Raw genomic sequence first — 26,791 nt, 5'->3', positions numbered from 1 at the left:
AAGCCAGTGCGGCTGGCGCGATCCTCCTGTCTCTGCCTCCCAAGCGCGGGGATTACAAGTGTGCGCCACCACGCCCTAGCCAGCCCTATTTTATTTTGAAACAGTCTTGCAAAGTTACTGAGGCTTGCCCTGAACCTCTCTTTCTTCCTTCCTCCCTCCCCACCTCCTCTCCTTTTTCCTCCTCCCTCTTTCTCCTCTCTGTCCTCTATCCCTGAATTAACCCAGAGGCACTCTACCTCCAGGTTACACTCCTATCTTTTTTACTTTTTGTTTTGAAAAGGTCTCACTAGGCTGCTGAGAGTATTAAATTCCTGAGGCTAGTCTTAACTCTGATCCTCCCATCTCAGCCTCCCACGTACTGGGATTACAGAGGTGTGCCCCTACTTCTGGCTGTTACTATCTCTTGATGCTGTTTAATAATTTAACTCTAGAGCACAAGGTGGTGTTCCTTGGGTAATGTTTTATAATTGTGTCAATTTTAAAGCGGAGTGTGGTGGCACATGCCTGCAATCTCAACCATTCAGGAAACTGGAGCAGGAAAATTAAAGGCTCAAGGCTTGCTTCAGCAACTGAATGAGACCCTGTTTCAAGTTTTTAAAAAATTAAAAATGGCTGGGAATGAAGCTCGGTGTAGAAAGTCCTGGGTTCAAGGCCAGGTGTGGTGGCGCACGCTTGTAATCCCCGCGCTTGGGAGGCGGAGACAGGAGGATCGCGCAGGTTCGAAGCCAGCCGCGCGCGCTGGCTTAGGAGACCCTGTTTCTAAATAAAAATATAAAAATAGGTCTGGGAGTGTAGCTCAGAGGTAGAAGGGCTTCCAGGAACCCCAGTACCACCAAAAAAAAAAAAAAAAAAAAAAAAAGAAAGTCCTAGGTTCAGTCCTGAGGACTACCCAAAAAAGTGCTGACTTCTATTTAAGAGCATTGAAGTCAGAGGAGGGGATCAGGGTTGGGATTTTACTTAAGTCATTGACTGAACATGTTAGAATTGATACACTCATGACATTCATTTAGTCTGGCAGTAACAGTAGCTGTACAACAGGAACAACCAGTGTGATTGATTAGCTTGTGTATGTAGAAGGTGGAGAAAGGAAGAGGTAAGGATGTACTTGGATAATACAAACCTGTGTAGCTAAATGAGAAGTTCTTGTGTTCCCCTTCAAGTCAGTGATGGGCACGGGATCTGAATCCAGGTCTTCTTAGATGTCTAGTCCATTGCTATTTTCATCATAAGCATTTCTCTTATTCCCTCAGCCTTTTTCCCTTGCCTTCATTTTGAGGTTTGGGACCGCAATGACTAGAGAAAATAAAAAGGGGGAAAATAAAATCACTGTACTTTTGGAGATCTGTTACATATATATATATGTGCCCTTTGCTAATGTGGGAGTGATTCATCTGCTAACAGAGCAGGGTCTTGGGATGCAGGAAGTCCTTTCCCCTTTCTTGAGTCTTCATTATTCATCCAGTCTCAGCCCAGCTCTCAGACTATTCTTTAAAACCAGTTATTTGTTTTCCTACAAAACCTTTTCTTCAACTTCCTCCAAAGAGAGTAAAAAAAATTTTAATTATGTAACTAGTGGGGTATCCTTCCCCTTTTTTATTTTTGATATTGATTGATTGATTGATTGATTGATTGATTGCAGGTCTGGGGATGGAACCCAGGGGCATTCTACATTCGAGCTACACCCCCTGCCCTATTTTTTATTCTTTATTTTGAAACCGGGTCTCACTGAGTTGCAGAAGGCCTCACTAAGTAGCTGAGGCTGTCCGCGAACCGCGATCCTCCAGGTCTCAGCCTCCCGAATGCTGGGATTACAGGCGTGTGCCACCACGCCTGGCTATTGATATTTATTTTAGAAGTTAGGTGAACTTTTTATGTGTGAAAAAGAAAAGTGGTTGTGGAAAATTTTTTCTAAAGACAGTACTGTCCTTGGAATTTTACGGAGGGGTCTCACTATGCAAAGGGCTTAATTTTCTGAGGCTGGCCACATACCTGTAATCCTCCTGATTCAACCTCCAAGTACTGGAATCACAGGCCTTGAACATACCCAGCTCAGACTATCTTAACGCTTGAACGTATACCAAATGTTTGTAATAGTTTTCCTACTTTCTTTCACAGCCTTAAAGTCTAGGTCTGTGGGGCCAAGCCTACTTACCCCTTGGAGTAAAAACTATTCCTGAGAATGTTAATTATTTTATTCACTCAAGAATGTGTTTCAGTCCCAAAGGGCCTAGCATTCAAACATGCCTTTTGAAGTGACACGAAAGCTATTGTCTGTACCACAGTAAAGAGTAGTTAATATTTTTTTTATACTCCAGAACTCTCTTGAAAACATACTGTACTCTTCCTCAGTAATCATTAGAGAAATAACAGCTTTTACCACAGAATCAAAGCTCTCTATCCTCAAGGTCAGTCTCTCAGGGTGTAATGGCTAAGACTGTGCCATTCAGGTTTGTATAATCCTGTTTGAATGTTAGCTGCTAGCTGTTACTTATTACACTGTAACCTTAGACATGATTAATTTACCTCTCTGAACTTGATTCCTATCTTTAAAATGAGCATAGTGGTGTTTAGCTTATACAATTGTTGTGATTAGGTGATACAACTAAGATGATGTACTCAGAATGCCTATTGTGTTATAATGGGTTCAATAATGATAATTTATTCTTCTATTCCCTACAACCCCACTTTGGTTGAAATTGAACACATCCCCTGTCCTCTTTGGGGGCCCAGACTCCATACATGTAGAATCTGTATTAAGTAGAATAAATTTCTAGTAGTTAGGAAAAGAAGACATGCCATCAGGGCCAAGAACATGGCAATGATTTTTGAAAGAATGGGAAACTGTTAAAAAAAAAAAAAAAAACAACGGAGAAATGAATAGGGAAAAGCTAGCCAAAAGCTGTAGGAATAAGTTCCTATAAAATGGGAGTGATTTAGAGAAGGTTCTTCAAGAATTTACTACAGGGCACAAAGAGTAGAACCTGGGCAGTTGTTTGGGTGATAACTTTGGACTCATTTTGGAAGAGTTTTCCCTTTCCGAGATACTACCCTACCTGCACCTTCTGCCACCAACTATTGGTGTTTCATTCCACACTGAGGCAGTGCTGTGGACTCTGAAGCTAGAATGTTCCACAGGTCATTCCTCGTTTTAAGGGGAACTGGAAGCCATAGAGAAATGGCCTTTAGATTAAAATGAACCTGAAAAAAAAGACACTTATGTCTATGGTTCTAAAATGGTAGAATATTGAAAACATTTAAAGAAAAATTTAAGCCAGGTCTGGTGGCAAATACTTATAATCCCAACTACTCAGGATGCTGAGGCAGGAGGATCACAAGTTCAAGGCCAGCTGGGAAATGTACCAAGACTCTCTTAATATAAAAAGAAAAATTTTTTAAAAGGCAGGACAGGTGGTACTTGGGAGGCTGAGACAGAAGACCAGCCTCAGCAATTTAGTGAAACTCTAAAATAAAAAGGGCTGGAGATATAAAGTTAGGATGTCCCTGGGTTCAATCTTGTAAATAATAAGTATTCAGTCATTAAGAGAAGTTTCTTCACCAAGAATTCATTAAAGAGCACAAAGAGTAGAACCTGGGCAGTTGCTTAGATGATAACTTTGAATTCATTTTGGAGGAGTGAAATTGGGTTTTCATTTGCTTATTGTGTGTAAGGCTCTGATTTCAGTCTTCAGTGCCCGGGGTGGGGAGGGGAGGGTACTGTTTTTCTAGCAGCAGCAAAATTATGAAATACTTTAGAATAAATAAGACCTGATATTGAAAACTACTAGACACTGTGGAGAGAAAAATCAAAATATAAATAAATAGCAAGCGACTCCAAGTTCACATACTGAAAGAGTCATTGTCCATGTCAGTTCTCCCCAGTGGTAGTTCTCCCCCACATTGACCTATAGGATCAGGTCTGCAGAATCAATTTTGGACTTTTGGTAAAAGCTGAAAAGACAGAAATAAGACCACCAACAAAGTAAATAAAAACTAGATTCTTACATATGACACTGGGTGTTAGAATACAATAAAAGAAGAGCTTTAAAGGTCTGAGAGAAAATAGTTTCAAGTCCAGAAATGCCTTTTCTAAAGAAATTTCTGAAGGATATATTCTTGGGAAACAAAAAATTAATCTAGAGGTGGGCACTGTGGCACGCACCTGCAGTCCTATCTAAACTGGGAGGCTGAGGCAGGAGGATCACTTGAGTTTGGGGCTGGCCTAGATAACATAGCCAGAACTCTTATCTCAGCAAAAAATCTTGAAAATGGAGATTTTAAAAGGGGGGGAGGTGATGGAAAAGTAAAAAATTAAATGTAAAAGATCATTGATTTGTGTCGGGCGTGGTGGCGCACGCTTGTAATCTCCATGCTTGGGAGGCAGAGACAGGATCATGCAGGTTCGAAGCCAGCCTTGCTGGCTTAAGAGACCCTGTTTCCAAATAAAAATATAAAAAATAGGTGTCTGGGAGTGTAGCCCGGAGGTAGAAGGGTTTCCAGGAACCCCAATACCACCAAAAATAATAATTGATTAGTGATATTTAACATTAACTAGTGGGAGGAGGTAGAACTTTAGAGACTATTGTGTAGCTTCCCAGTGCTGAGATTACCACACAGAGTATGCCACCACGCCCAGCTTTGTGTAGCTCTTTTTTGGAGGAAAGATGATAGTACTCACTGTGCTTGATGACATAGATAGTAGTTTTTATTTCTTTGGAACTGGGATCAAGCCCAAAGCCTCTTTATATGCTAAACAAATATTCTACTACTGAGTTACACACCATCCCTCCTACAGACTCCTAGTTGACAAACTTATAGAGAAATACACGAAGGGAGGAAATTCCCACCAATCTAAGAGCAAGGTATTAGAGCAGAGTGACTTGAGAAGAATAGGATGACCTTCAGTAAAATTCACATGCTGGCTCTTCCACGTGACAGCCTTACCCTGTCAAGCACTAGGCTAGTGGGCATATAAAAGGGGGGGGTATGATATAGAGTGATACAGATATTAACTACTGAGAGTCAGAATGACTGGGGAGCACTTCTCATGTTAGTAAAGAGGACCCCAGAGATCAAGTGTTTGGGCTAACTTGCAGTGTTCTGTGTTTCTTGCAGATGTTCCCACAAGCCTGCACTTCCAGAGTATGCTGAAATCTCAGTGGCAGAACAAGCCTTTTGACAAAATTAAACCTTCTAAAAAGTTTTCACTTAAGCACAGAGCACCCATGCCAGTGAGTCTGCCGGATCCAACCCGTAAAGACAGACACAAGTTGGTCAACTCCTTCCTAACAACAGCCAGTAAGTTTCAGGGAGCTGGAGAGTGCTTCTGAGTCCCGGTTATCTTTTACCCCCTTTTATGTTCTCAAGGTAGTAGTTTACCATGCTGATGTTAGGGGACTGACAAAGGCAATTCTCTAATATAAATTTAGCTCATGGTCTACTGCTTCTGCTTGTCTTGGATGCTCTGAGATGGATTTTGGAATCTATTCCACCACCACGGATCTTGGGGCAGGACGCAGAGTGCACAGTGAGCAGCCCACAGTGGCGTGGCATCGGGGCTGCCTGTGAGCAGGCAGGTTTCTTGTACCTGCCATCACATTTCTCTGGTCCAGGCTTCCTGGACCTGTCCTAGCCATTGTGCTGTTTACTAGGTGCTCCAAGCCCAAAGGACTTTGCTGTTGCCCTGGGCTTGTAGCTGCCCTGGCTGTGTAGCAGTGGCCCAGAGAGAACTCAGAAACTTTAAACTCAGAAGATTTAAGAGAAAATATTTCACAGCTCTTTTTCTGTTCCCCTCTTCAGAGCTGTCCCATCACCAAACCCGGCCCGACAGGACCCACAGGCAGCACTTAGACGATGTGGGGGCCATGCCCATGGTGGAGCGAGTGACAGCGCCAAAAGCAGAGCGCTTGCTCAACCCCCCGCCTCCCGTGCATGACCCAAACCTCAGCAGAATGAGATTGCGAGACCATTCATCTGAGAGAAGTGAAGGTAGGGCCAGGCCTGGCACCTCTGCCTGCATTTGCACCTGCTCAGGGCTGTCTGGGCAGCCCAGGCTTCTCTTGATTCTGCCTCCCCAGCTTTGTCCTTCACTTCCCAGGAAGACACAGTTAGGGGCACTATTGCTTTAAAGTACAGGCCACTTTTACCGCTACAAGAAACCTTTGCCCAGCCCCCTACCTCCCATCAGCCAGTTTGCTTCACCTTTTTATCCTCTAGCCTTAGAAAGCATTTTTGCCTTTTCTGCGTAATGCTGGCATTCCTAGTGTGAGTAAAAAGTAGAGCTGGTTAATATAGCCATGTATTCTTCTTTTTTCTTTTGACTTCTGCAGTGCTAAAACATCACACAGACATGAGCAATTCAAGCTACTTGGCAGCTGCCCACCATCCACCACACAGTCCCTTAGTGCGACAGCTCTCCACCTCGTCAGACGCCTCTACACCCACCAGCTCTGGCTCACAGGTTGCAGCCAGCATAGCTGTAAGTACCTATGTCCAGTGGGCTGGACATCCTCTGTGCAGGTTATCCCTCCCACAAGTGGCTCTGGAGAACACTGTAAAAGAGTGGGTTTTGAAGCCCAGGGCATTCTTAGGAATCCTTTTTTAAGTCAGAGTGGTGTACTTGACCTGCTAAATTATTTTCCTCAAGTTATTTTTCATAGTGAGTTAGATTTCTGCTGGGCCATCCATAGAAAGCTTGATAGAGAGGCAGACTCTTAAGGTAGTTCTGTTACTGTTCAGGATCTGTAGAACTGTTTTTCGAAAAACTACAGTACCATGCCCCTAACTCTGTTGGGTCAAGAAAGAAATGTGAGGGGGGATAAAGGAGAGGCACCTATGGGCATTGGAGGCAGTGGATTTTCTTACCTCTGCTCTACTGGTGAATGGAGATAAAGAACTGACAATTTACACTAGATGTTAGGGTGTTGAAAGGGAGGGAGAAGGCAGAGAGTATAAGCTTAGATGTTTAGAGCAGAATTACAGATTCAACAGGCCACTCTGGTAGTTGCCTACATATAGTCACTCACAATAGCAGGCCATTTCAGGTACGTCCTCTGAACCCATTAGCTTTTATAGTACACTTTAGCAAGCTGTTTGCAGCCATTCTAGACATACTCACTATAATTTCATTTCCATCCTTCAAGGGGTACCCTCTCTTTTTATACATGTGTATAATATGAATTGAGCTCATAGGCATTCTACCTCTGAGCTACACCACCTGCTTTTTTTTTTTTCTTTTTGTACTAGGGATTGAGCCTAGGGTGTTTGCACATGTAAGACAAGCACTTTACATTCCAGCCCCTTATTTTTTATTTTGAAACTGGGTCTCACTAAGTTGCTGAGGCTGGCTACAAACCTGTAATCCTCCTGTCTCCGCCTCAAGGGATGTACTCTTGAGCACATATACTTGCAGCTGATTTTTACCTGTTAATTACAACAGTTAGAGTAATAAGAATACTCTAGAACCATAATGTTCATTGAACACCTGTGCCAGAGCTAAGTTTTATAAATGTCATTCTGTTTAATCCTATAATGCCCTTTGAGATGTAGGTGGTATTACAAATTCTCATTTTGGGGACATGAAAACTAAGGCTTTCTAAGGTTAAATTGCATAAGGTGGGACAGTTTAGGAGAGTTGTAATTGCAGTTCAAACCCCAAAAGTCAGGCTGCAGAGCCAGCTTGCCCATTATACACCATCTGCACCGAGATGGAAATATTGCAGAGGTGATTTTAAAAGCTCCTGCAAGCCCAGCATGGTGGCACACGCTTGTAATCCCAGCGCTCTGGAGGCTGAGATCCGAGGATTGCAGTTCACAGACACCCTTAGCTACTTATCAAGGCACTTCTCAACTCAGAGACCCTGTTGTTTCAAAAATAAAAAGAATTTGCCAAGCATGGTGGCGCACGCTTGTAATCCCCGTGCTTGGGAGGCGGAAACAGGAGGCTCGCGCTAGTTCGAAGCCATCTGCGCTGGCTTAAGAGACCCTGTTTCCAAATAAAAAACAGGTCTGGGAGTGTAGCCCAGAGGTAGAAGGGTTTCATCCCCAGTACCACCAAAAAAAAAAAAATTAATTAATTTTAATTTAAAAAAAATAAAAAGAATTAATTAAAAAATAGGGCTGAGGTTGTAGCTCGGAGGTGTAATGCCCCTGGGTTCCATCCCCAGTACTGCCCCCCCCCCAAAAAAAAAAAATTCCTGCAGAGTGTCAATCAAGAAAGTTCACAAAGCTGGGCATGGTGGCGCATGCTTATAATCCCAGCATTTGGGAGGCTGAGATAGGAGGATCGCAGTTTGCAGACAGCCTTAGCTACTTAGGCCCTTTGCAACTCAATGAGACCCTGTTTCAAAATAAAGGATAATAAAAATAGGGCTGAGGGTGCCTCTCAAAGGTAGAATGCCCCTGGGTTCCATCCCCAGTGCCGCACACACAAAAAAAGAAAGCTCACAAACTGTGCTTCCTAAGCACCTACCGTCAGGTTAGACTTCATGTTGCACTCTTGACTCTTACCATATTTTTCAAATGGGTTTCTTAGTTCTCCCCCTTTGCATCTCCTCCACTTGCAGTTTTAAGACGGGTGGATAGTGGGTAGCTGCCTTCACACAATTGGTTACCCACATAATCAAAGGATCTCTTAATTGTCTTAGGAAATCTCAACACTTGAGATCCAGGACTTGACATGTATGTCAGTGCACTTCTTACCTACCAGTCCTCCTGAGTCTGGAGAAGATTAACTTAGGCCTGGATCATTTAGTTTGTTTTGTTTTGGTGGTACTGGGGATTGGACCCAAGGGCATTCTGCCTCAAAGCTATACCCTCAGCCCTTTTTTTTTTTTTTTTTTTTTGCTATACTGGGGATGGAACCCCCCAGAGCAATCTACCTTCAAGCCACACCCCAGCCCTACTTTTTATTTTTTATTTGGAGGCTCTTCACAAACCGCGATCCTCCTGTCTCAGTAGTCTCTATTTTTGAAACATTCTTGACCCCAGGATAAGAGGGAATGCTCTCTCCTGAGGCTTCCTTCGGATTCTTGCATGGGACATAAAACTTCAGCAGAACTGTGGAAGTGGCAAATTCAGCTAATCCTCAGCTGCAAAAGTCAGCCAGTCAAGATTTACAAAAATCTAGCACTTGGTATGTTGAGATAGGAGGATCTCTGATTCGTGACCAGCCTCAGCAACTTTTGAGGTCCTCAGCCAACTCAATGAGATAATTTGCAAAAATCTCAACCAATTTAGAGCCAGGCATGGTAGTGCACACTTGTAATCCCAGCATTTGGGAGGCTCAGACAGGAGGATCGTGTTCATGGACAGTCTCATTTATTTAGTGAGACCCTTTTCAACTCGGTGAGACCCTGTTTCAAAATAAAGAATAAAAAATAGGGTTGAGGGTATCACTCAGAAGTAGAACGCCCGGATTCCATCCCTAATACCCCCCACACACACACGCACACACACACACACACACAGCTAGGAGTGTAGCTCAGAGGTAGAATGATTAATTTCATTAAGTCATGACGTGCCTGGGCACTTGCACACTGTATTAGTCAGCTTTTCATTTCTATGACAAGATACTTAAGAAAAAGGAAGGAGAGGTTTGTTTGGCCTCAGTTTCAGAGGTTTCAGTCTATAGTCGTTGGCTCCATTCCTTTGGCCCTTAAGCGGGGTAGAAAGAACATCATGGCAAAAGAAGAAAAAAAACCTCAACCATTTTACCATAAGTTTGTGAGGTCATGGACAATATAGTCTGGTTTATAGAAAAGGAAATTGAAGAGGACATTGTGATCATTTGAAATCATAAATGACAACCACTGAAATCCTGGCCCAGGAAGTGCTAATTTTTAATACTCTCTGAAAATGTTCTAACATAATGGAGTGAATAAATTTTATATTACCTTTCAAGAACTGAAAATGGAGTAGTTGCCGGGCGTGGTGGCGTATGCTTGTAATCCCAGCATTCGGGAGGCTGAGACCAGAGGATCGTGGTTTGCGGACAGCCTCAGCTACTACTTAGTGAGGCCCTCTGCAACTTAGTGAGACTCTGTTTCAAAATAAAGAATAAGAAATAGGGCAGGGGGTGTAGCTCGGAGGTCAGATGCCCCTGGGTTCCATCCCCAGTCCCGCAAAAAAAAGAAAAAGAAAAGAAAATGGAGTAGTTGTAGGAAAAGCCTTCACCTGCCCCTCCCCCCACTGGTCAGTCACACTTAGTGGTTTGAGTGTGAATGCAGCCTGTTAGGTGTTTCCTGTCTTATTGTTGCCATGGCAGCCTGTTTGTCATCCCACTGTCCCTCTGACCTCTCATAGCTCAGTCAACAGTCTGTTTCAGGAGAAGGTATTTGCTCTCTGGGCAGAAGTGGTCAATAGACTTTTTCTTCCATCTAAGAGAATAGGCCATTAGGCTCTCTGCTTTATTCCTTCCTAATCTCCCACCTCTGCCTCTGATAATAGATCCTTGGAAGTCTTAATGCCCCCAACGGTTTGATCTTCTCCACTTCCTATCAAAGCACATTTCTTTTCTCCAGGAATGGGAGCTATATACAGGTCCTCTTCAGGGTTTCTCCATTCATCTCCATTGATGCAACTAGAAGGCTCTAGGCCCTTTCCCCAAGAATAATAGAGAGGCAGTCACATAAGGGCTGAGCAAGGCAGTAGGTGCAGATTTAGCTCAAGTTCAAGTCTTCGAAAAGGAGGTGTTTTCATGACAAGCAAGGTGAGATGGTCTGTTGAGATGGGTCTAACCTTTGGGCATCTTTCATGGTAAGAAGAGTCAGCATTTTTTCAGGAGCTAATTCATAGATGGGGTTAAAAGAGGGAATTAGGATTTTTTTTTTTTAAGGGTTACTAATAGAAGTTGTAGAAGAATAGGAATCCCAACAACTAACTAACTTAACACCCCAGGATACCCACCTCTATAAAATTCAGTTTGAAGCCGGGCGTGGTGGCGCACGCTTGTAATCCCAGCATTTGGGAGACTGAAACAGGAGGATCTCAGTTCAAGGATAACCTCAGCTACTTAGAGAGTCCCTTTGCAACTCAGTGAGACCCTGTTTCAAAATAAAGAATAAAAAATAGGGCTGGGGGTGTAGTAGCTCGAAGGTCAAATGCCCCTGGGTTCCATCCCCAGTACCACACATACACACACACACACACTCCCTCCCTCTCCCTCCCTCCGTGTGTGTGTGTGTGTGTGTGTGTGTGTGTGTCTGTCTGTCTGTCTGTCTGTCTGTCTCTCTCTCTCTCTCTCTCTCTCTCTCTGTTTCTCTCTTTTCACATAGGCCCACCAAGAAAAAGTGTGGCCAGTGGGGCTTAGAGTGGGGGTTGCTCCTTGAAGCCACCTAATATTTCCCCCAAGGACTCTGCAGCTGCAGTTAGTACAGGGCTCCATCTGGAAACCAGTTTCCTGGTTATTGGTAATCCTGCGTACATCTTGAATGAGTAGCTTGGCATTTGTAGAGTTAAATTTATTTATTTAACCTTTGTCTTACAGCAGCCTGTAAGGAGGAGAAGGGGAGAGAGCTCATTTGATATTAATAACATTGTCATCCCAATGTCTGTTGCTGCAACAACCCGTGTAGAGAAACTACAATACAAGGAAATTCTTACTCCCAGGTAGAGCCCTAAATAATCTACGCACCTGTTTTCTTCTTTTCTGACAGATCTTTGGGCCCTTTTGTTGGGGGGAGAGGGTTGTGCTAGAGATTGAACTTCCCAAGGCTTTGCACATGATAGGCAAGTGCTCTACCACTGAGCTACATTGCCAACCCCTTTAAAATTTTTAATCTTACTTTTATTTTGAGACAGGTTCTCATTAAAGTACCCACACTGAGCCAGGTGTGGTGGCGCACGCTTGTAATCCCACCATTTAGGAGGCTGAGACAGAAGGATCTGGGTTCACGGCCAGCCTCAGCTACAGAGGTCCTTTGCAACTCAACTCAGTGAGACCCTGTTTCAAAATAAAGAATAAAAAATAGGGCTGGGGGTATGGCTTGAAGGTAGAACACCACTGGGTTCCATCCCTGATACTGCAAAATAATAATAATAATAATAATAATAATAACAACAACAACAACAACAACCCATACTACTCTCAAACTTGTAACTCTCACCTCAGTCTCTTGAGTGGCTGTAATTATAGATGTGGGCCACCATGCCATATGAGTTCTCTGTTCCCTTTAAAAGAAGGTCTTATGTGATAGGAGTAAAATTATTCCTGTATTTAGTTCTCTTTCATTCCATTATATGAATTGACTAACTGGTATCACTAAATTACTGAGAGGGCCTCTTAACATGTAATCCTCCTGTCTCAGCCTCCCAACTACTGGGATTATAGGCATGCACCACCACGCCGGCTGGGGGTGTGTGTGTGAGTGAGAGGGAGGCAGACAGACAAGACAGGAGGGTTGAAGGTTTGTGGCCAGCTTTAGCAATTTAAGACTTTCAGAATACAATAGGGGTGGGGGCTAGGATGCCCCCTGGGTTTAATTTTCAGTTTCACAAAAGGAAAAATCAATTAATCATTAAATAAATATAGGACTGGGGATGTTGCTCAGAGGTAAAATGCCCCTGGGTTCAACCCTCAGTACCACTACCACCACCACCACCACCACCACCACCACCACCACCACCACCACCCCACTCACACACCAAAACAAACCTGAATTTGTCAAAATCTGAACTGGGTGTCACATAGAAGTATTTATTTCCACCTTTTGTTGACAAATCAGACAATTGGGCGTCCCTGTATATACATTTCCATATGGTGTCAATCCACTGGTAGAGAGTAGTTTTTGTCCCCTTTAAACCAGTTGCTTTGCTTGATTTTGTCAGCCCCTAGTCTCAGCCCTAGCTTGCTTCTCGTGTTTCTGGCCCTCATAGATATTTTGGAGGCATCAGAGGGTGAGGAGGTTGAGCTGTGATAGCTGCACCTTCTCCAGGCAGCAGCCTACCTCCCATCTCATGGCAGTGTTTCCTTGGTTTTTGCAGCTGGCGGGAAGTTGATCTTCAGTCTCTGAAGGGGAGTCCTGATGAGGAAAACGAGGAGGTAATGGCACGGTCATGTATACACAGCTTCTTGTATACCTGTCCTACGAGGAAGCCCCTAGAAATGGGTGGGGATGATTCTAAAATTGTTCTACCCATACTGAAAGTTAGCTTCCTGGGAGAAAGGGGATCAGTGAAGCTATTTTATTGCAGATCGAGGACCTGTCTGATGCTGCCTTCGCCGCCCTGCATGCCAAGTGTGAGGAGATGGAGAGGGCACGGTGGCTGTGGACCACAAGTGTGCCACCCCAGCGCCGGGGCAGCAGGTGATGGGATAAGCACAGGTCCCCGGGCCTGTGAAGGGAGGGAGGACAGAGGCTTGGGCCCTACCTTGTGGCCAAGGGTATGTTCCTTGGTGCTTGTTGGAGTAGCAGAGGAATGAGGGGCCTAATGCTAGACCTTGCTGAGTAGTCCCTGGAGGTCTTACAGACTCTAGTAATCTCCTCTGGCACTTGTTTTTAGAGGCCAGTTAGGGGTCATGGTGATCTAGCCTGAGGGAGCTTTAAAGGCCTCAACAAAAGTTAACCCTGTTTTGGAAGGTAGACTGTGATTTTGAGGTCCACAGAGAACTGTCCCACATATGTATCACCCCCATTTATCCTTAAAAATAGCAGAAACCCCAAAATTCTCAGACACAATGTTTGGGGGCTGTGGGTTTTTTTTTTTTTTTTTTTTTTTTTTTCCTCTTTGACTTTAGTTTTCAGCATCTGGACTAAATTCTCTGTCCTCATGAATTGACTAGGCACTCTGCCAGGGTTTCGCCACTGGCGTTCAGCCATGGCTTTCTCTTGGGGTGATAGATGTCCACAGTTCTTAGATGTCATATGGTGTACCTCCCAACTCTGGGCAGCGGGTGGAAGGAAGCAGGATCTGTGGGGCAGAGGAAAAGTGCTGGTGTCAGTCTGCCTCAGCTTCCGTTGGTGGGGATGCTTTATTCATACCTCCTTCTCACCCAACCACTGGAAATGAATGGATAAGAAGTCTGTTAGCCAGTACTCATGTCTGCTTTCCTTGCTGTACAGGTCTTACAGGTCATCAGACGGCCGGACCACTCCCCAACTGGGCAGTGCCAACCCTTCCACCCCACAGCCCGCCTCCCCTGATGTCTGTAGTAGCCACTCTCTGTCAGAATTATCCCACGGTCAGTCCCCGAGGAGCCCCATTAGCCCGGAACTGCACTCAGCACCTCTCACCCCTGTGGCTCGGGATACTCTGAGACACTTAGCCAGTGAAGACACCCGTTGTTCCACACCGGAGCTGGGGCTGGATGAACAGGTGAGGGACCCCACCTTTGCATGGGGTTGGCAAGGTGGAGACTGGAGTTGGGAAGGAACGGGGCACCTGTGAAGATAAGGTGGGTCTTTATTCTGTGGCTCCTATTCCCATTTTGATGAATCAGGGGCTGCGCTTGAATTTGAGTGGAACTGTACTAACCATTGTTTAATGGGTGCCCACTGGACTGCCCCAGATGGTCTCTAGATTGGTTGTGGAATTTTGTGGTGGGGCTTTGGAGTAGGAAGCAGGCTCAGATCCTCACCAGAGCAACTTGTCTGCCCACAGTCTGTGCAGCCGTGGGAGCGGCGGACCTTTCCTCTGGCGTGCAGTCCCCAGGCAGAGTGTGAGGACCAGCTGGATGCACAAGAACGGGCGGCCCGCTGCACACGGCGCACCTCAGGCAGCAAGACTGGCCGGGAGACAGAGGTGGTGGCACCAACCTCGCCTCCCATTGCCCCCCTCAAGAGTCGGCATCTGGCAGCAACTGTCACAGCTCAGCGTCCGACTCACAGATGAGGAGAATGAGAATCTAAATAGACTCACTAACTATTGGCATTAAAGCTTCAGAAATCTCTGCGTTTGATATTCAAACATCATATGCCGGAAATTTTCACAGTTTTTAGTGAATTTAAGGAATTTAGATCCTCCTCTGATTTTTTTCCTTGTTTTGATTTTCGTTTTGTTTCTGTTTCCATGTTTTTTTGTGTTTTTGTTTTTGTTTTTTTCTTTTGTCACACACCTGAGCACTTCCTCCAGTTGGCAGACAGAACTCCAGGATAAGGCCCTGCCTTGGCCAGGTCCTGGCACATCTCTGCACTGTTGAATCACTGGACTTAGCGATGGTAGATGATCACCCTCTCCTTCACACCTGTGGGGAGGTGGAGAGGCCATATGGGAAGGGGATGGGAAGCTCCAGTTGAGCACGGCCTTAGGGTAGGGCAGGACGGAGTGAGGCCCTGGGCTCTACTCCCCTCCTTCCTTCCCTCCTGCTTACAGCTCTGCCCTTCCTAGGATGGTGTCCTGGCCTTCTGTGCTCAAACACCCAGCCAGAGCCTCTTTGCCATAAACGCCAGCTGCTCTCACTTGAGCTGGGCCAGCGGAATGGCTCCTCCTTGTCATCCAGATCTTAAAGACCCATTTTCAGTTTCATCTGCATTTGGTCATCTCTGTCTTGACCCCCTAACTGCAGTGACCTGGCTGCGGCTGCTCAGGTTCCCCGCCCTGCCTCTTCCCTTCCTCTCTGCTCCCCCGTGCCATGCACATACCCACGCACATCAGTCCTTTCACCTGTCCGGGTCTGTGAGAGTAGGGTTAGGTCTGCTTAACCTCTCTTCCCACTCCCCTGCAAATCAGGTTTGGGAAATGAGCAGCCATCTCCCCCAGATCGTTTTGCTGTCACCGACCAGCTCACTTGGTCATGTCTCCTTTACCTCCAGTTCCCTGTCAGTGTCGATTAGACTCTTCCTCTTTTGCACTCCCCTTGCCTGTGGAACCTTGTCTGGTCCTAGCTGTGGTTTCCATCACACCCCATCACCCTCCTTTGTTAACCTTGTGCCTGTCTCATGTAATCACATCACCAAAAAGGGGGAGGGGGGAGGACTTTTTTTCCTGCCATTTTGTAATCATATAAAAATAGTAGACAAACTGCTTAATGGTTGGGGGTTTTTTCACAATTTTCAACATTAGTGATTTTTCCTTTTTTTTCTTTTTTTGGTTCTATTTGCAAGTTAAAGAGTTTTGTCATTGTTTCTTTAAACAACAATAATGCACCATATCCCTATGCATAAAGTGCTTCTTCTATTTATAAGGTTGAAAATTCTGAATAACCCTTTTAGCATTGTAAAAAAAAAAAAACAAAAAACAAAAATTGAAAAAAAAACTTGTATTTTGTAAATATTTTCTTTTCCTGCTTTGAGCTGTGTAATGGCAGCGAAACATGTAGCTGTCTTTGTTCTATAGAAATGCTTTTCTTCAGAGAAGCTGATCTTTGTTAATGTCTTGATTCTGTTCGCAAAGCACAGAATAGTGCTTAAAAAAAGGAAGAAAAAAATGAAAAAAAATAAAAAAAGAGTTCCAGAACTTTGTGCGTCAGGCTCTCGTTGGCAGTACCAGACCTGGGTTCCTGAGATGGGCGCTGCTAGAGCCGTGCTCTGGGGTTCTCGCCGAGGCCTGCACAGGTCGTAGCTTTTTCTTGAGTGAAAGCAATCTATCCGTTGACTCTTGATGTTCCTTTTCTCATGAGGCTGGCAGTAATGATATTTTGTACCTAAATTGCTCTTTCATGGAGAAAGTTCACCACTTACTAGTGTCTGGGGTTAGTGAGAATGTGAGACTTGTAGAGTGCCTGGGTTGGTCCTCGCCTGCCCCCGAGAGAGTGTCTTCCTTCTGAAGAGGCCAAGTGCTTCTTACTCCCTTTGTACCAGGTGGGCGGGCGGGCCGGCCCTGGCTACTCTTTCAGGGCAGTGAAGCCAAAACTGCTAGTGAGGCTGGATGGAGGCTCTGCATGAAGTCATTCTGTGAGCATCTCCCTGTGGCCTGTGGCAGCTAAGATTTGCTCCACTGACAGCTCCCTGCCGAGGCACAGGGGCACTGTGGGAAACACAAGGAAAGTAATTTTTTTTTTTTTTTTTTTGGTGGTACTGGGGTTCCTGGAAGCCCTTCTACCTCCGGGCTACACTCCCAGACCTATTTTTACATTTTTATTTGGAAACAGGGTCTCCTAAGCCAGCGTGCACGGCTGGCTTCGAACCTGCGCGATCCTCCTGTCTCTGCCTCCCAAGCGCGGGGATTACAAGCGTGCGCCACCACGCCCGGCGGAAAGTAATTTTTTTAAGTTGTACAAAAACCTAAGGATTCCATATCACCTTGACATGATGACTAAGGAATCATAACATGAGTTACTATTCTATTATTTGTTTTCCTTTGTGGCATTGTTCAGGATCCATGTCTTGTGTTAGTGGAAGTGTTCCTCACTCTACAATAAGGGTTTGAAGAAAAAAAAAAAACGAGCTTTGTATCTATGTAACCCTCGGCTGGCTGGCTTGTTTTCTGCTTCAGCCCCAAGCCTCTAGACAAAAGATCTCATACCCACCCCAGCCTCCTCAGCCTTGAGTGCAGCGACCTGGGTCTTAACAGGACTGAGTGTAGCATTGGAAGTCTTGCTACAGGACACTGGGGCCCATTTGAGTTGGGTCAGTACCAGAAAACATCAACTGCGGTGAGCAGGTCTGAAGTATTTTACCTTCAGGGGCCCAGAAAGAGCAATACTGTCATTTTCTAAGTTCTCTAAGGATGGAAAAGAACCTTTGGAAGTCATATGTCCTGTATCCTTTTCTTGTCCTTGGAACTCATGAACAGAGACCTTATTTAATCAGAGTAATAATAACTTTATTTCCAAATTCACTTTTACAGCAATAGTCAGTGTAAATCATTTGTTAAAACACAATACACTATATAGACATTCACAGATGGGAAGCTAAGCTAAGATGATTTCATGTCCCTCCCCCCACCCTCAAAATTACCAAAGAAGTCATGGGATTTGCAAGTGCCGGAAATCATCCTGCACGGCACAGCAAATTCATGGGCTGAGTCCACTAGGAGATGAGGCTCTGGCTCAGCACCCAGGGTAACCCTTTCCAAAGCCGGAGAGAAGCAGGAAGGCTGATGATGCCACAGACCTGCCCTGATAACCACCTCAGGCCCGCCTCTTGGTCAGAGATCTAAGCAGCTACTAGAAGTGCACACAGCATGTCTGGAGCCTGGAGGAGTAGTGCCGATGGCGGACGGGGAAGGATGCCAAGGTCTCAGAGGCATGATTGCAGGCTCAGGACTCTGCAAAAGTGTGGCAGCCCAGAGAAAACCGGATTGCAGATTTCCTACACAAGCCTGACACCTGCGCCTGGCTGGAAGAAGGGGGAGCTATCTAGTCTGTGCAACTGGGAAAGCCTGTCCTGGAAGGGTGAGGCCTGAAGTGTGGAGCCCCAGGCACCTCCTTCCCTCTAGCAAGTACATCTGGAATCCCGGAAAGGGTTGCCAGGCAGCTTAGCTGTGGCACCCCAAGACGTCCCTTCGCCCATGTTAACTATCTTACATAATCCTCCCCTCCCCCACAGCACAACAAGCAGTCGCAAACAGTAAACAGTCTCACCACTGAAGTCGATTTAAATGGAACTAATGATAAAGTGAATGGAGAGCTTGAAGGAACCAGGCATATAGCATACCTTATCTGGCCCACCCTGGGACCCTGGCTCTGGAGGTGAGGGAAATGGAGGGAGAGGAGTGCCCAGCCCCAGGGGGATTGTCCTCATTAAAGTCACAGCAGTCTACCTGGTCACTCTACGGTCTTTAGGCTGACCCCTTCACCCACCCCATGAGGGTGGTGAAGAGCTACAGAGCTACACTACAGAGCTCTCCGTGTGAGGCCCACAGTGCTGAAGAGCAGGGCGGGAGAGCTGTGGGAGGATGAAAAGAGGTGCGGGAAACGCAGCCAGAACCGGCAACGAGGGTGTCTTTAAACTGCTGCTGCTTCCTTGAAACGCTTCACTTATGAAGACAGACAAGATCTGCAGAGCAGTCGAAAGTCCAGGGCCCAGCTAATCCTTGTATGGACAACTCTGCCCACCCAGCTCCTAGGACCCCTTTAACTGCACACAAACTGGAGGTGGCAGAACTGTCCTGCTGCCGAGTTTCTGCAAAGGATCTCCCTTCTTTCTCCACAGCAGCGATGGAGCCTGTGTAAGGTCAGCACGCTGAGGCGGCCCTGGGAAGGAACGGTGTCCGCTGATACGTCGTCGCCCTTCCTCAGTCAGGAGCCCAGGCCCCTGTCCCAGCAGCCATGTGTCCTTGATCCCGGCTGGTGAGGAAACCGGGCTGCCCCCAGCAGCCGGAGCTTGGAGCAGGTGGGCCAGCTGGAAGCTCCTGGAGGTTCCGGGACCTGTGGCTCTCCCAGCCAACACTGGCTTTTCCTTGCGATGTGAGAGTCCTAAGACCTTCTTTGAGGACTGCTGGGGGCTTGAGGCTGTGATCAGAGAGGACCATCTTCACGCTGCAAACCAGGCCAGCCACAAAACTGCTCTGACAACCGGGCCTGGCAGGGCAGCAGGAGGCACCATGGCCCTGTTCTAGTCCAGTGCTTCAGGCCCTCTGCAGCTGAGAGCCCTCAGATAGCCATCTGGTCTCGCCCCAGATGCTAAGGAAACCCTTTCACTATTTAGGAGGCCCCAGCAGGGTAGAAACACGGGCCTCTTGGAACCAAGTCCCGGTGTGGGGGTGAGACATCCAGGACCCCCATGAGGGTGGGCTAGAAACCTTTTAGAAGCATTTCAAGATACATGCATCCTTTTCTTCTCACTATCATAGTCACTCGGGTGAATCCAAACAGACAAATCCAACTACATTGCAACAGGGTGCGATGGGGAGGGGAGGGCAACATCTAGGTGTGGCTCAGCTGCTCCAGCAGATCAGGCAGCGTTGCTTTCAGCCAGGATGGGGAGAGCATCTTTTCCAAGAGGGCATGTTCCTATTTGGGATGTGGAGGGCGGATTCCATGGTGTGGAGTGGAAGAGCAGCTGGGCTCTGGGAGGCTGGCAGTCACAGCTGGAGCGGGAGGGAGGGACAGAGGACCTGCTGCCCTGCCCTGGGAGTCTTGCCTGCCTGTCCTGATGCCATCACTGGCAACCAGGACATCTGACTTCCTGGCACCAGACAACACAGGAAAGCGACCAGGCCTGGAGGAAAAGACCATCTCCAAGCCACCAAGGCAAAAAGAGCCCCACCCTGGCTCACGCCTCTGCCTATGGGACTGTGGGAGCAAAGCAAAGTCCTCAGGTTCCTGGAGCAGCAGCAGGTGGATGGGTGGGGCTTAAGGTGAGCAGCTGGGCCTCCCTGTCCCTTTCTTCCACCTCACCTCTTAGCTAGAGCAGGATCCCTGATGCGGCAGGGAGAGGCTGGGTACTCGGTGTGACATAATGAAGGATACAGGGTAGGCAGTGGCTGGGCTCGTGGCAGACACACGGGCACCGGCACGAGGAGACAGGCGAGGGGGCTGCACTGGCCGGTGCAGGAGGGATGGAGGGAGGGAGCTGGGGCCCCACCTCCCATGTGCCCCCACCCCACACACTCCTCAGAGGCACAAGTCCTTACAAAGAGAACTGGTTAGCCCTAAAGTCCCAGGTCTGCAAGGTGGCCAGAATCGTGGCTACAGTTTCAACCTTCAGAACTCCGTAAAACGGGGTTTCCTGGGGGCTCAGGACCCCTACCCTGCAGGGAAGGAGAAAGGCCAGCGCTCTGGGACGTCAAGGTCAATCTTCAAGGAAGTGATCCACAGGGTCCACCCTCCCGCCGACCTCCCTTGCCCACAGCCGTCCCCTGAGGGGCACACCGACCCGCAGCAGACCCCGGCCCCAGGAGCAGCGGGGTCAGAGCCCGCTGCAGGCGGCCGAGGCCGCTGGCCCTTCCCGCGACACTCCGGCAGGGGGCAGTGTGCCCGCAGGCCCCGCCCACCGCTGGCCCCGCCCACCAATGGCCTCCCCGCCCCTCACACTCACACAAGGTTGACATCACCTGCCTGGGGCTCCAGGAACACACCACGGAGTTTCACATCCTTTGTTGCTGCCGCTGCCTCTGTGACACCCCCAGGATGGGGCCTGGGGCGGCGGGCGCCCCAGTCCCTTAAAATTGCCGGGAAATAGCTCTTGGAGCCTCTCCTTTGCCCTCTTCTACTGGCAGGGGGGTCAGGGGGGAGAATCAAAAGAAATTGCCCAAGGAAATGTTGGGTGTGGCCATGTCTTTACATGTCTTTTTTAAAATATTTTATTTTTAGCCCACCGATCAATTTGGAAAGATGAAATTTGCTGTTAATTCCCATCACTGGTTTTGAAGTCCCGAGCCTAAGCCGAGCGACTAAAGCAGGTCAGGGGCGCCCGGCTGGCGGGTCTGTGAGGAGCAGGGGGGGCAGAGGGCGAGGGGCCAGGTCCGGACGCGTTCCCACACTCACTCTCTCTCCTCTCCACGATTACTGACCGCCCCAGGGGCCTGATCACAAACCCTGCTTGGCCAGGGAGGCGGACACCTCGTCGGCGAGCGTGGCGAGCTGGGGCGAGTCCACCAGGTTGATGCTGCCGGTGGAGGAGACGTTGCTGAGGTGCCGCGGGGACGTGTCCCCCGACACCACCGGCGACTTGTACACAATCTCGGCGCCGTGGTCCGTCTTGGCTTTGGCGTTCTCGCGGAAGGTCAGCTTGTGGGTTTCAATCTGCCAGGAGAAGGGGAAAGAAAGGGCGGGTAAGAGGGAGCGTGGAGAAAGGGACACAGGCCCTGCCCTTTGGTGGGAGGGACCCCCCACCCCAGAACTGGGGCTTAAACTCAGTGGCTTCACCTCTGAGCTACATCCTCTTTTTTTTTTTTTTTTTTTTGGAATTCCTGGAAACTCTTCTTCCTCCCGGCTACACTCCCAGACCTATTTTATATATTTTTTAAATTTGGAAACAGGGTCTCTTACGCGCCAGCACCGCTGGCTTCGAACCTGAGCGATCCTCCTGTCTCCTCCCAAGGTCGGGGATTACAAGCATGCGCCACCACGCCCAGCAGGCTTTGATTTCTTATCCCACCACGCCCGGCCTCAGCTCTTCATTTTAAGACTAGGCCTTGTTGAGCTGCCCAGGCAAGCCTGCAACCTGTGATCCTCCTGCCTCAGCCTCCTGAATTGCTAGGCTTGCCGGCTGGCAGCTTTTTAAAAATTCTTACCCCAGGCATGGTAGCACAGGCTTCTAACTACTTGGCAGTACTTGGGAGGCTGAGACAGGAGGCTACAGGTTCCAAGCCAGCCTCAGCAGCTTAGTGAGGCCCTCCACAACTTAATGAGAACCTGTTTCCAAATAATAAAATCAGGTTGGGGTTATAGCTTGGGGGTAGAATGCATCTGGGTTCAATCCCCAGTACCAAAAAAATGTCTTAGCTGGGCATAGTGGTGCACGCCTGTAAATGTCAGTACTTGGGAGGCCAAGACAGGAGGAGGATCACAGATTTAAAGCCAGCCTCAAGCTGGGTATAATCCCAGGATCAGGGAGGCTGAGACAGGAAGATCACGGTTTGCAGACAGCCTCAGGTACTTAGTGAGGCCCTTGGCAACTCAGTGAGACTCTGTTTCAAAGTAAACAATTAAAAAAAAAAAAAAAAACAGGACTGGGGTGTAGCTCAGAGATAGAATGCCCTTGGGTTCCATCCCCAATACCACAAAAAATAAAAATAAAAATAATAAAAAGCGAGCCTCAGCAACTTAGCAGAAACCCTATAAAATAAGGCTGTAGTTCAGAGGGAAAATACCCCTGGATTTAATCCCCAGCATCACACACACGCACGCACGCACGCACGCCCGCGCACACACACACTCACTTCCTGAGATGTGAGGGCCTTCCTTCACCCAGGGGATCTCCAGACTCTGTGGGGAGGCCAGGCTTGGAATCCCTAAAGCACCCCAGGGGCCAGGCCTTAAACCTGGCAGGTGGGTGAATGGAACTCATGCTCTGGCGGAGAACCTCCTCCACTTCCCCACAGAACCCAACCCTCTTTAACCTGCAATCCTCCTGTCTTTGCCTCCCAAGTACTTAGATTTCAAGCATGTGTCACCATACTCCCCATTCCCCTCGGGGCTTTATTTATTTGTTTGTTTTGGGTACTGGGGATTGAACCCAGAGGCATTCTACCCTGAGCTGCCCTTCCAGCCTGAGTTTATTTTTTCTTCTGAAACTGGGTCTTAGACCCAGGCTGGCCTTGGATCTGTGATCCTCCTCCTTTAGCCTTCCAAGTACTGGGTTTCCAGGCATCTACCATCATGCCCAGTACCTGGGAGCTTTAAAGACCTCCTGACTCACAGTTGCATTTGAGACCTATTTGTCAGAATCTCCAGGCCTCAAATCTGCTTGAGCGCCAGGCGACTGTAGTGGGCAGTCGTGACCCCATGTCACCTCCGGATGTGGCTGAGATTCTACGTCAATCTGTTCCATTCAGGACCCTCCATGCTCTTTTGCTTTGGAAAACTGGACCAGCTTCGACCACCCAATAAATACCACATCCACATGCGCTGCCCACCCATCTCCTTTACCTTCTTATTCCCTCCGCCAGGGACGTGGGTGATGTTATCCAGGGATCCGATCTTCGACTGGACCCTGTCCTTGAAGTCCAGCTTCTCAGATTTCACTTCCACCTGGCCACCTCCTGGAACCCAACACACAGAAGAGCCTCTTGCCACCGCCTCTTAGCACACATCAAATGAGGTCTGGAGCCTGCAGAGCCGAGCACCAAGGGCTGCTGGGGCCCAGCAAAATGAGGCGGCGGCCCGGCGTTCTGGAGGGGCCTCTGTGACGGGGCTTTGCACCGTGACTCCAAGTGGAGGCCGGCATTTAGCCCATGAGACTAGGAAGTGTTCAGACCTAAGTAAGTTCTTGCACACGGCTTGAAAACAATTTGCCTGCCTTCTCTAATAAAAGTGTACATCAAATATTTACTCTGCAAACTCTTTTTCTTTTGATAATGCAAAGGTAAATGACAGCTCACTGTGCGTGTATGTGTGTGTGGGTGGGGGGGTTACGCTAAGTTCTAAACTGTTGCCTTCCAATAAGTCCGTTCTTGTATCAACGTCCTATAAGCCTAAGCCCCACAAGGATGAAACCCAATGTCAAAATGTGCACCCAACAAGAGGCCCTGACCCCCCCCCTTTCCCTGACCCTCGGTGCTGTGCCTGTGTGCAGGAGAGCGCAAGCAAGACAGCCACCGCGCTCCCTTGGGAAGGACGGAGCCAGCTGCTCACCGCGCACGGGATGGCTGTGCCAGGTGCAGGGTAGTTTTCTCTGGGAGAGACTCAGCTCCCTCAAAGTGTCCGAGAGAGCAGAAAATAAAGACATGTTCTGGTGTCAAAATCTGATGGCCTTCGCTTCCTGCTGTAACAGCCCCAGCACAGTTCCTGCCCCAGATACAGCCTGACTGAGGCACGATTCCCAGGCTTTGGTAGTGGGGATTGAACCCAGGGGCATCTTGCCTCTGAGCTGCACTCCTAGCCCTTTTAAAATTTGTTTTGAAACAGGGTCTCACTAGGTTGCTGAGAGTGTCACTGAGGCTGGTCTCGAATCTGAGATCCTCCTGTCTCAGCCTCCAAAGTACTGGAGTACTGGGATTACAGGCGTGTGCCACGAAGCCCGACTTTAAATTTTAATTCAATTCAATCTGGGCTCAGTGGTGTACTTCTATAATCCCAGTACTCGGGAGTCTGAGACAGGATTGTAGGCCAGCCTCAGCAATTTAGTGAGAACCTGAGCAACTTAGCAAGGCCTTGTCTCAAAGTAAAATAATAGAGCTGAGGCTCAAAGGTAGAATGTCCCTGGGGTTCAATCTCCTTTATTATATAAGTTAAATTCACTGGGTCCCTCGACAGTACTAGCCACATTTCAGGTGCTCAGTGGTGCTTAGTGGCTGTCTGGGACAGCGCAGGCGTAGGCTTTCGTACGGAGTGGGGCGGGCAGGAAGGAGGACAGCCCTGGAACTAGGTCCTCTATTAAAGCCATGGCAATGGCCCAGGGCTCTCGGGTCGTAGCTGGAGCCCCGGTGAAGCATCCCTACATTGCCTGGGGACCAAGCTGGGACATCCATCTTGTCCCAGGGGCTGGGGCAAGATCAGCCCCACCACTAGGCCCTACGTACAGCCTGCTGGGGGCCCCAGGTTAGGGTTAGGACAGCAGCCCTGGGGGCCACGCCTCCCAGGCGCAGGCCCCTTCCCCACTGTCCTGCAGGATTCCAGTAGGACTCCTTCCCGCCCCGCCCTGCCAGCCCCTCCCACCCACGCGCCTTCCACAAGGGCTACCTGGCTTATGGTGGATGTTCCCTAAGGAGCCGCACTTGGAGGTCACCTTGCTCAGGTCCACTGGCTTGTAGACGATTTGCACCTGGAGGTGAGAGAGGTGAGAGAGAAAGACAGAGAGGAGAAAGCAGGATTATTTCGTTCTGGGTGGAACACAGTGAAAAGCAGCTCAGCCAGCGAATCCCGTCTGCTGTGAGGAGCACGCCCAGTCAGGGCAGAGAAATGCGTTGTCCTTGAAGTCTGGCCAACTCCATCCCAAGGGAGCCAGGTCCTCACAAAATGTCTATGGGATTGGAGTGTCTGCCACCCTCGCGGGACAAGAGGCCCGCAGGAGAGCCGGGGCGTCCACCTGACGCAGGGCCAGCTGTTCACCAGCATGCACTCAGCCAAGAAGGCTGCTCACTCCGCCAACATCTGGCCGGCTGACTGCGCAGTGGGCACCTAGGATCTGGATATGCAGCCTGGGAAAATCTCCTTGGAGAGGCCAGGTGGGGTCTGTGTGAGCCTCTGCTGGGCCCCGAGAGTAGGGGCTCCCCTCTAGAACCTTCCGCAGCCCCCAGCACCTCCCACCAGAGCAGACGGTCAGCAGGCAGGACTGGAGCGGCTCAGTGACACGGGAGCAAGAGGCGCTGGTGCCCGGTGCAGACGCCAGGGCACGCGGCCTCTTCCACAGGGGCAAAGCGGTGGCAACAGGATGGGCAGGTGCGAGGCCGGCAGGCGCGGGCTCAGAGTAGCCCAGGGGCCAGGGTGAGTGCGGCTGGCAACACTGCACCCGCGGCTCCCTGTGAGGGCTCAGACCTCTACAGCCCTGTGGCCGGGAGAGGTCAGCCACTCCCGGACACGCCCTGGGGCCGCGGTGGGGTCACCTCAGGGTGCTTGGGGGGTACTGGCACACCGGGAGAATGGGCTTATAAAGGCGGGGGTGGGGTGGGGGCGAGAAGGGCCTTCTACTAGGCCTGAGGAGGATGAGCTGTGTTTTAGTTCAAAGCCACGTTGGTCCCACTGCTGAAGAAGACCGAGGGATGCATGCCTGTGTGTGTGTGTGCTTGTGTGTGTAGGGAGGCCTGCCTAGGGTGGGGCAGGTGAGGGAATGGAGGCAGGCCACTCCTCCCCTCTGGCCTGAGCAAGGTCACCTGGGCAGGCAGGATGGCAGACCTGGAATGGCTAGAAGCAAAGGAATGGATGGAGGTGGGCCTGGGTGGGTATCCCTGGGAGCCTGGAGCCCCCCAGGAGGCGGGGGCACCCGGGGAGGGGCCGGAGCGAGCCAGGGGCCAAGCACCTATGGCGCCAGGCTGGCCCAGAAGGCACCTGCGGTCACCAGGGGCTGCTGCCAAGCGCAGGGCTCAGGGCGCCCGGGCTATCTCATGGCCCCCTCTGCAAGGTCGCAGGCTAGCCCACGGGCTGGCACACGTGCAAGACACGTGGAAGAGCGTCCCCTGGTGTCCTGGGCACTGCTGCTGTCCCAGGCGGTCAGCTGCCTGCCAGGGTTGGGCCATGCTGCCCTTCCCAATGCTCTTCCGTGAAAGTGCTCACCGCAGCCCACTGGGAGACGGACCCTACAGCCACGAGCGAGCAGGGAGCCCAGAGCCTTCGGCCCCAGTGGACCAGGAGCCAGGACACTGCAAACAGCAG

General features: G+C 49.0%; 2 protein-coding genes across 7 annotated transcripts in view; one reads left to right on the top strand and one right to left on the bottom strand.

The window, feature by feature from the left end:
* KANSL1 (KAT8 regulatory NSL complex subunit 1) overlaps positions 1–14,826 on the top strand; it is a gene marked incomplete at both ends in the record, with an annotated part of 129,339 nt that extends 114,513 nt beyond the window's left edge. For 2 of the 5 annotated variants that reach the window (XM_080712957.1, XM_080712956.1), the window contains 8 exons: positions 5,113–5,295; positions 5,797–5,985; positions 6,327–6,475; positions 11,483–11,604; positions 12,979–13,036; positions 13,189–13,301; positions 14,058–14,310; positions 14,596–14,826. In XM_080712957.1, the coding sequence (XP_080569083.1) occupies positions 5,113–5,295; positions 5,797–5,985; positions 6,327–6,475; positions 11,483–11,604; positions 12,979–13,036; positions 13,189–13,301; positions 14,058–14,310; positions 14,596–14,826 (1,298 nt within the window). The remainder of the gene's footprint in view (positions 1–5,112; positions 5,296–5,796; positions 5,986–6,326; positions 6,476–11,482; positions 11,605–12,978; positions 13,037–13,188; positions 13,302–14,057; positions 14,311–14,595) is intronic. The other 3 variants (XM_080712960.1, XM_080712958.1, XM_080712959.1) reach the window with 2 other exon arrangements.
* A 6,520-nt stretch (positions 14,827–21,346) lies between these two features.
* The window catches only part of MAPT (microtubule associated protein tau), a gene marked incomplete at both ends in the record, with an annotated part of 43,198 nt that continues 37,753 nt past the window's right edge, over positions 21,347–26,791 (bottom strand). For both annotated transcript variants that reach the window (XM_080713739.1, XM_080713740.1), the window contains 3 exons: positions 21,347–21,562; positions 23,411–23,523; positions 25,163–25,244. In XM_080713739.1, the coding sequence (XP_080569865.1) occupies positions 21,347–21,562; positions 23,411–23,523; positions 25,163–25,244 (411 nt within the window). The remainder of the gene's footprint in view (positions 21,563–23,410; positions 23,524–25,162; positions 25,245–26,791) is intronic.

This window comes from Muscardinus avellanarius (assembly GCF_963383645.1).
Source record: "Muscardinus avellanarius genome assembly, chromosome: 16".
Taxonomy (NCBI): domain Eukaryota; kingdom Metazoa; phylum Chordata; class Mammalia; order Rodentia; family Gliridae; genus Muscardinus; species Muscardinus avellanarius.
The sequence above is the reverse complement of the archived record's forward strand: the minus strand, read 5'-3'. Positions and strand labels throughout refer to the sequence as shown.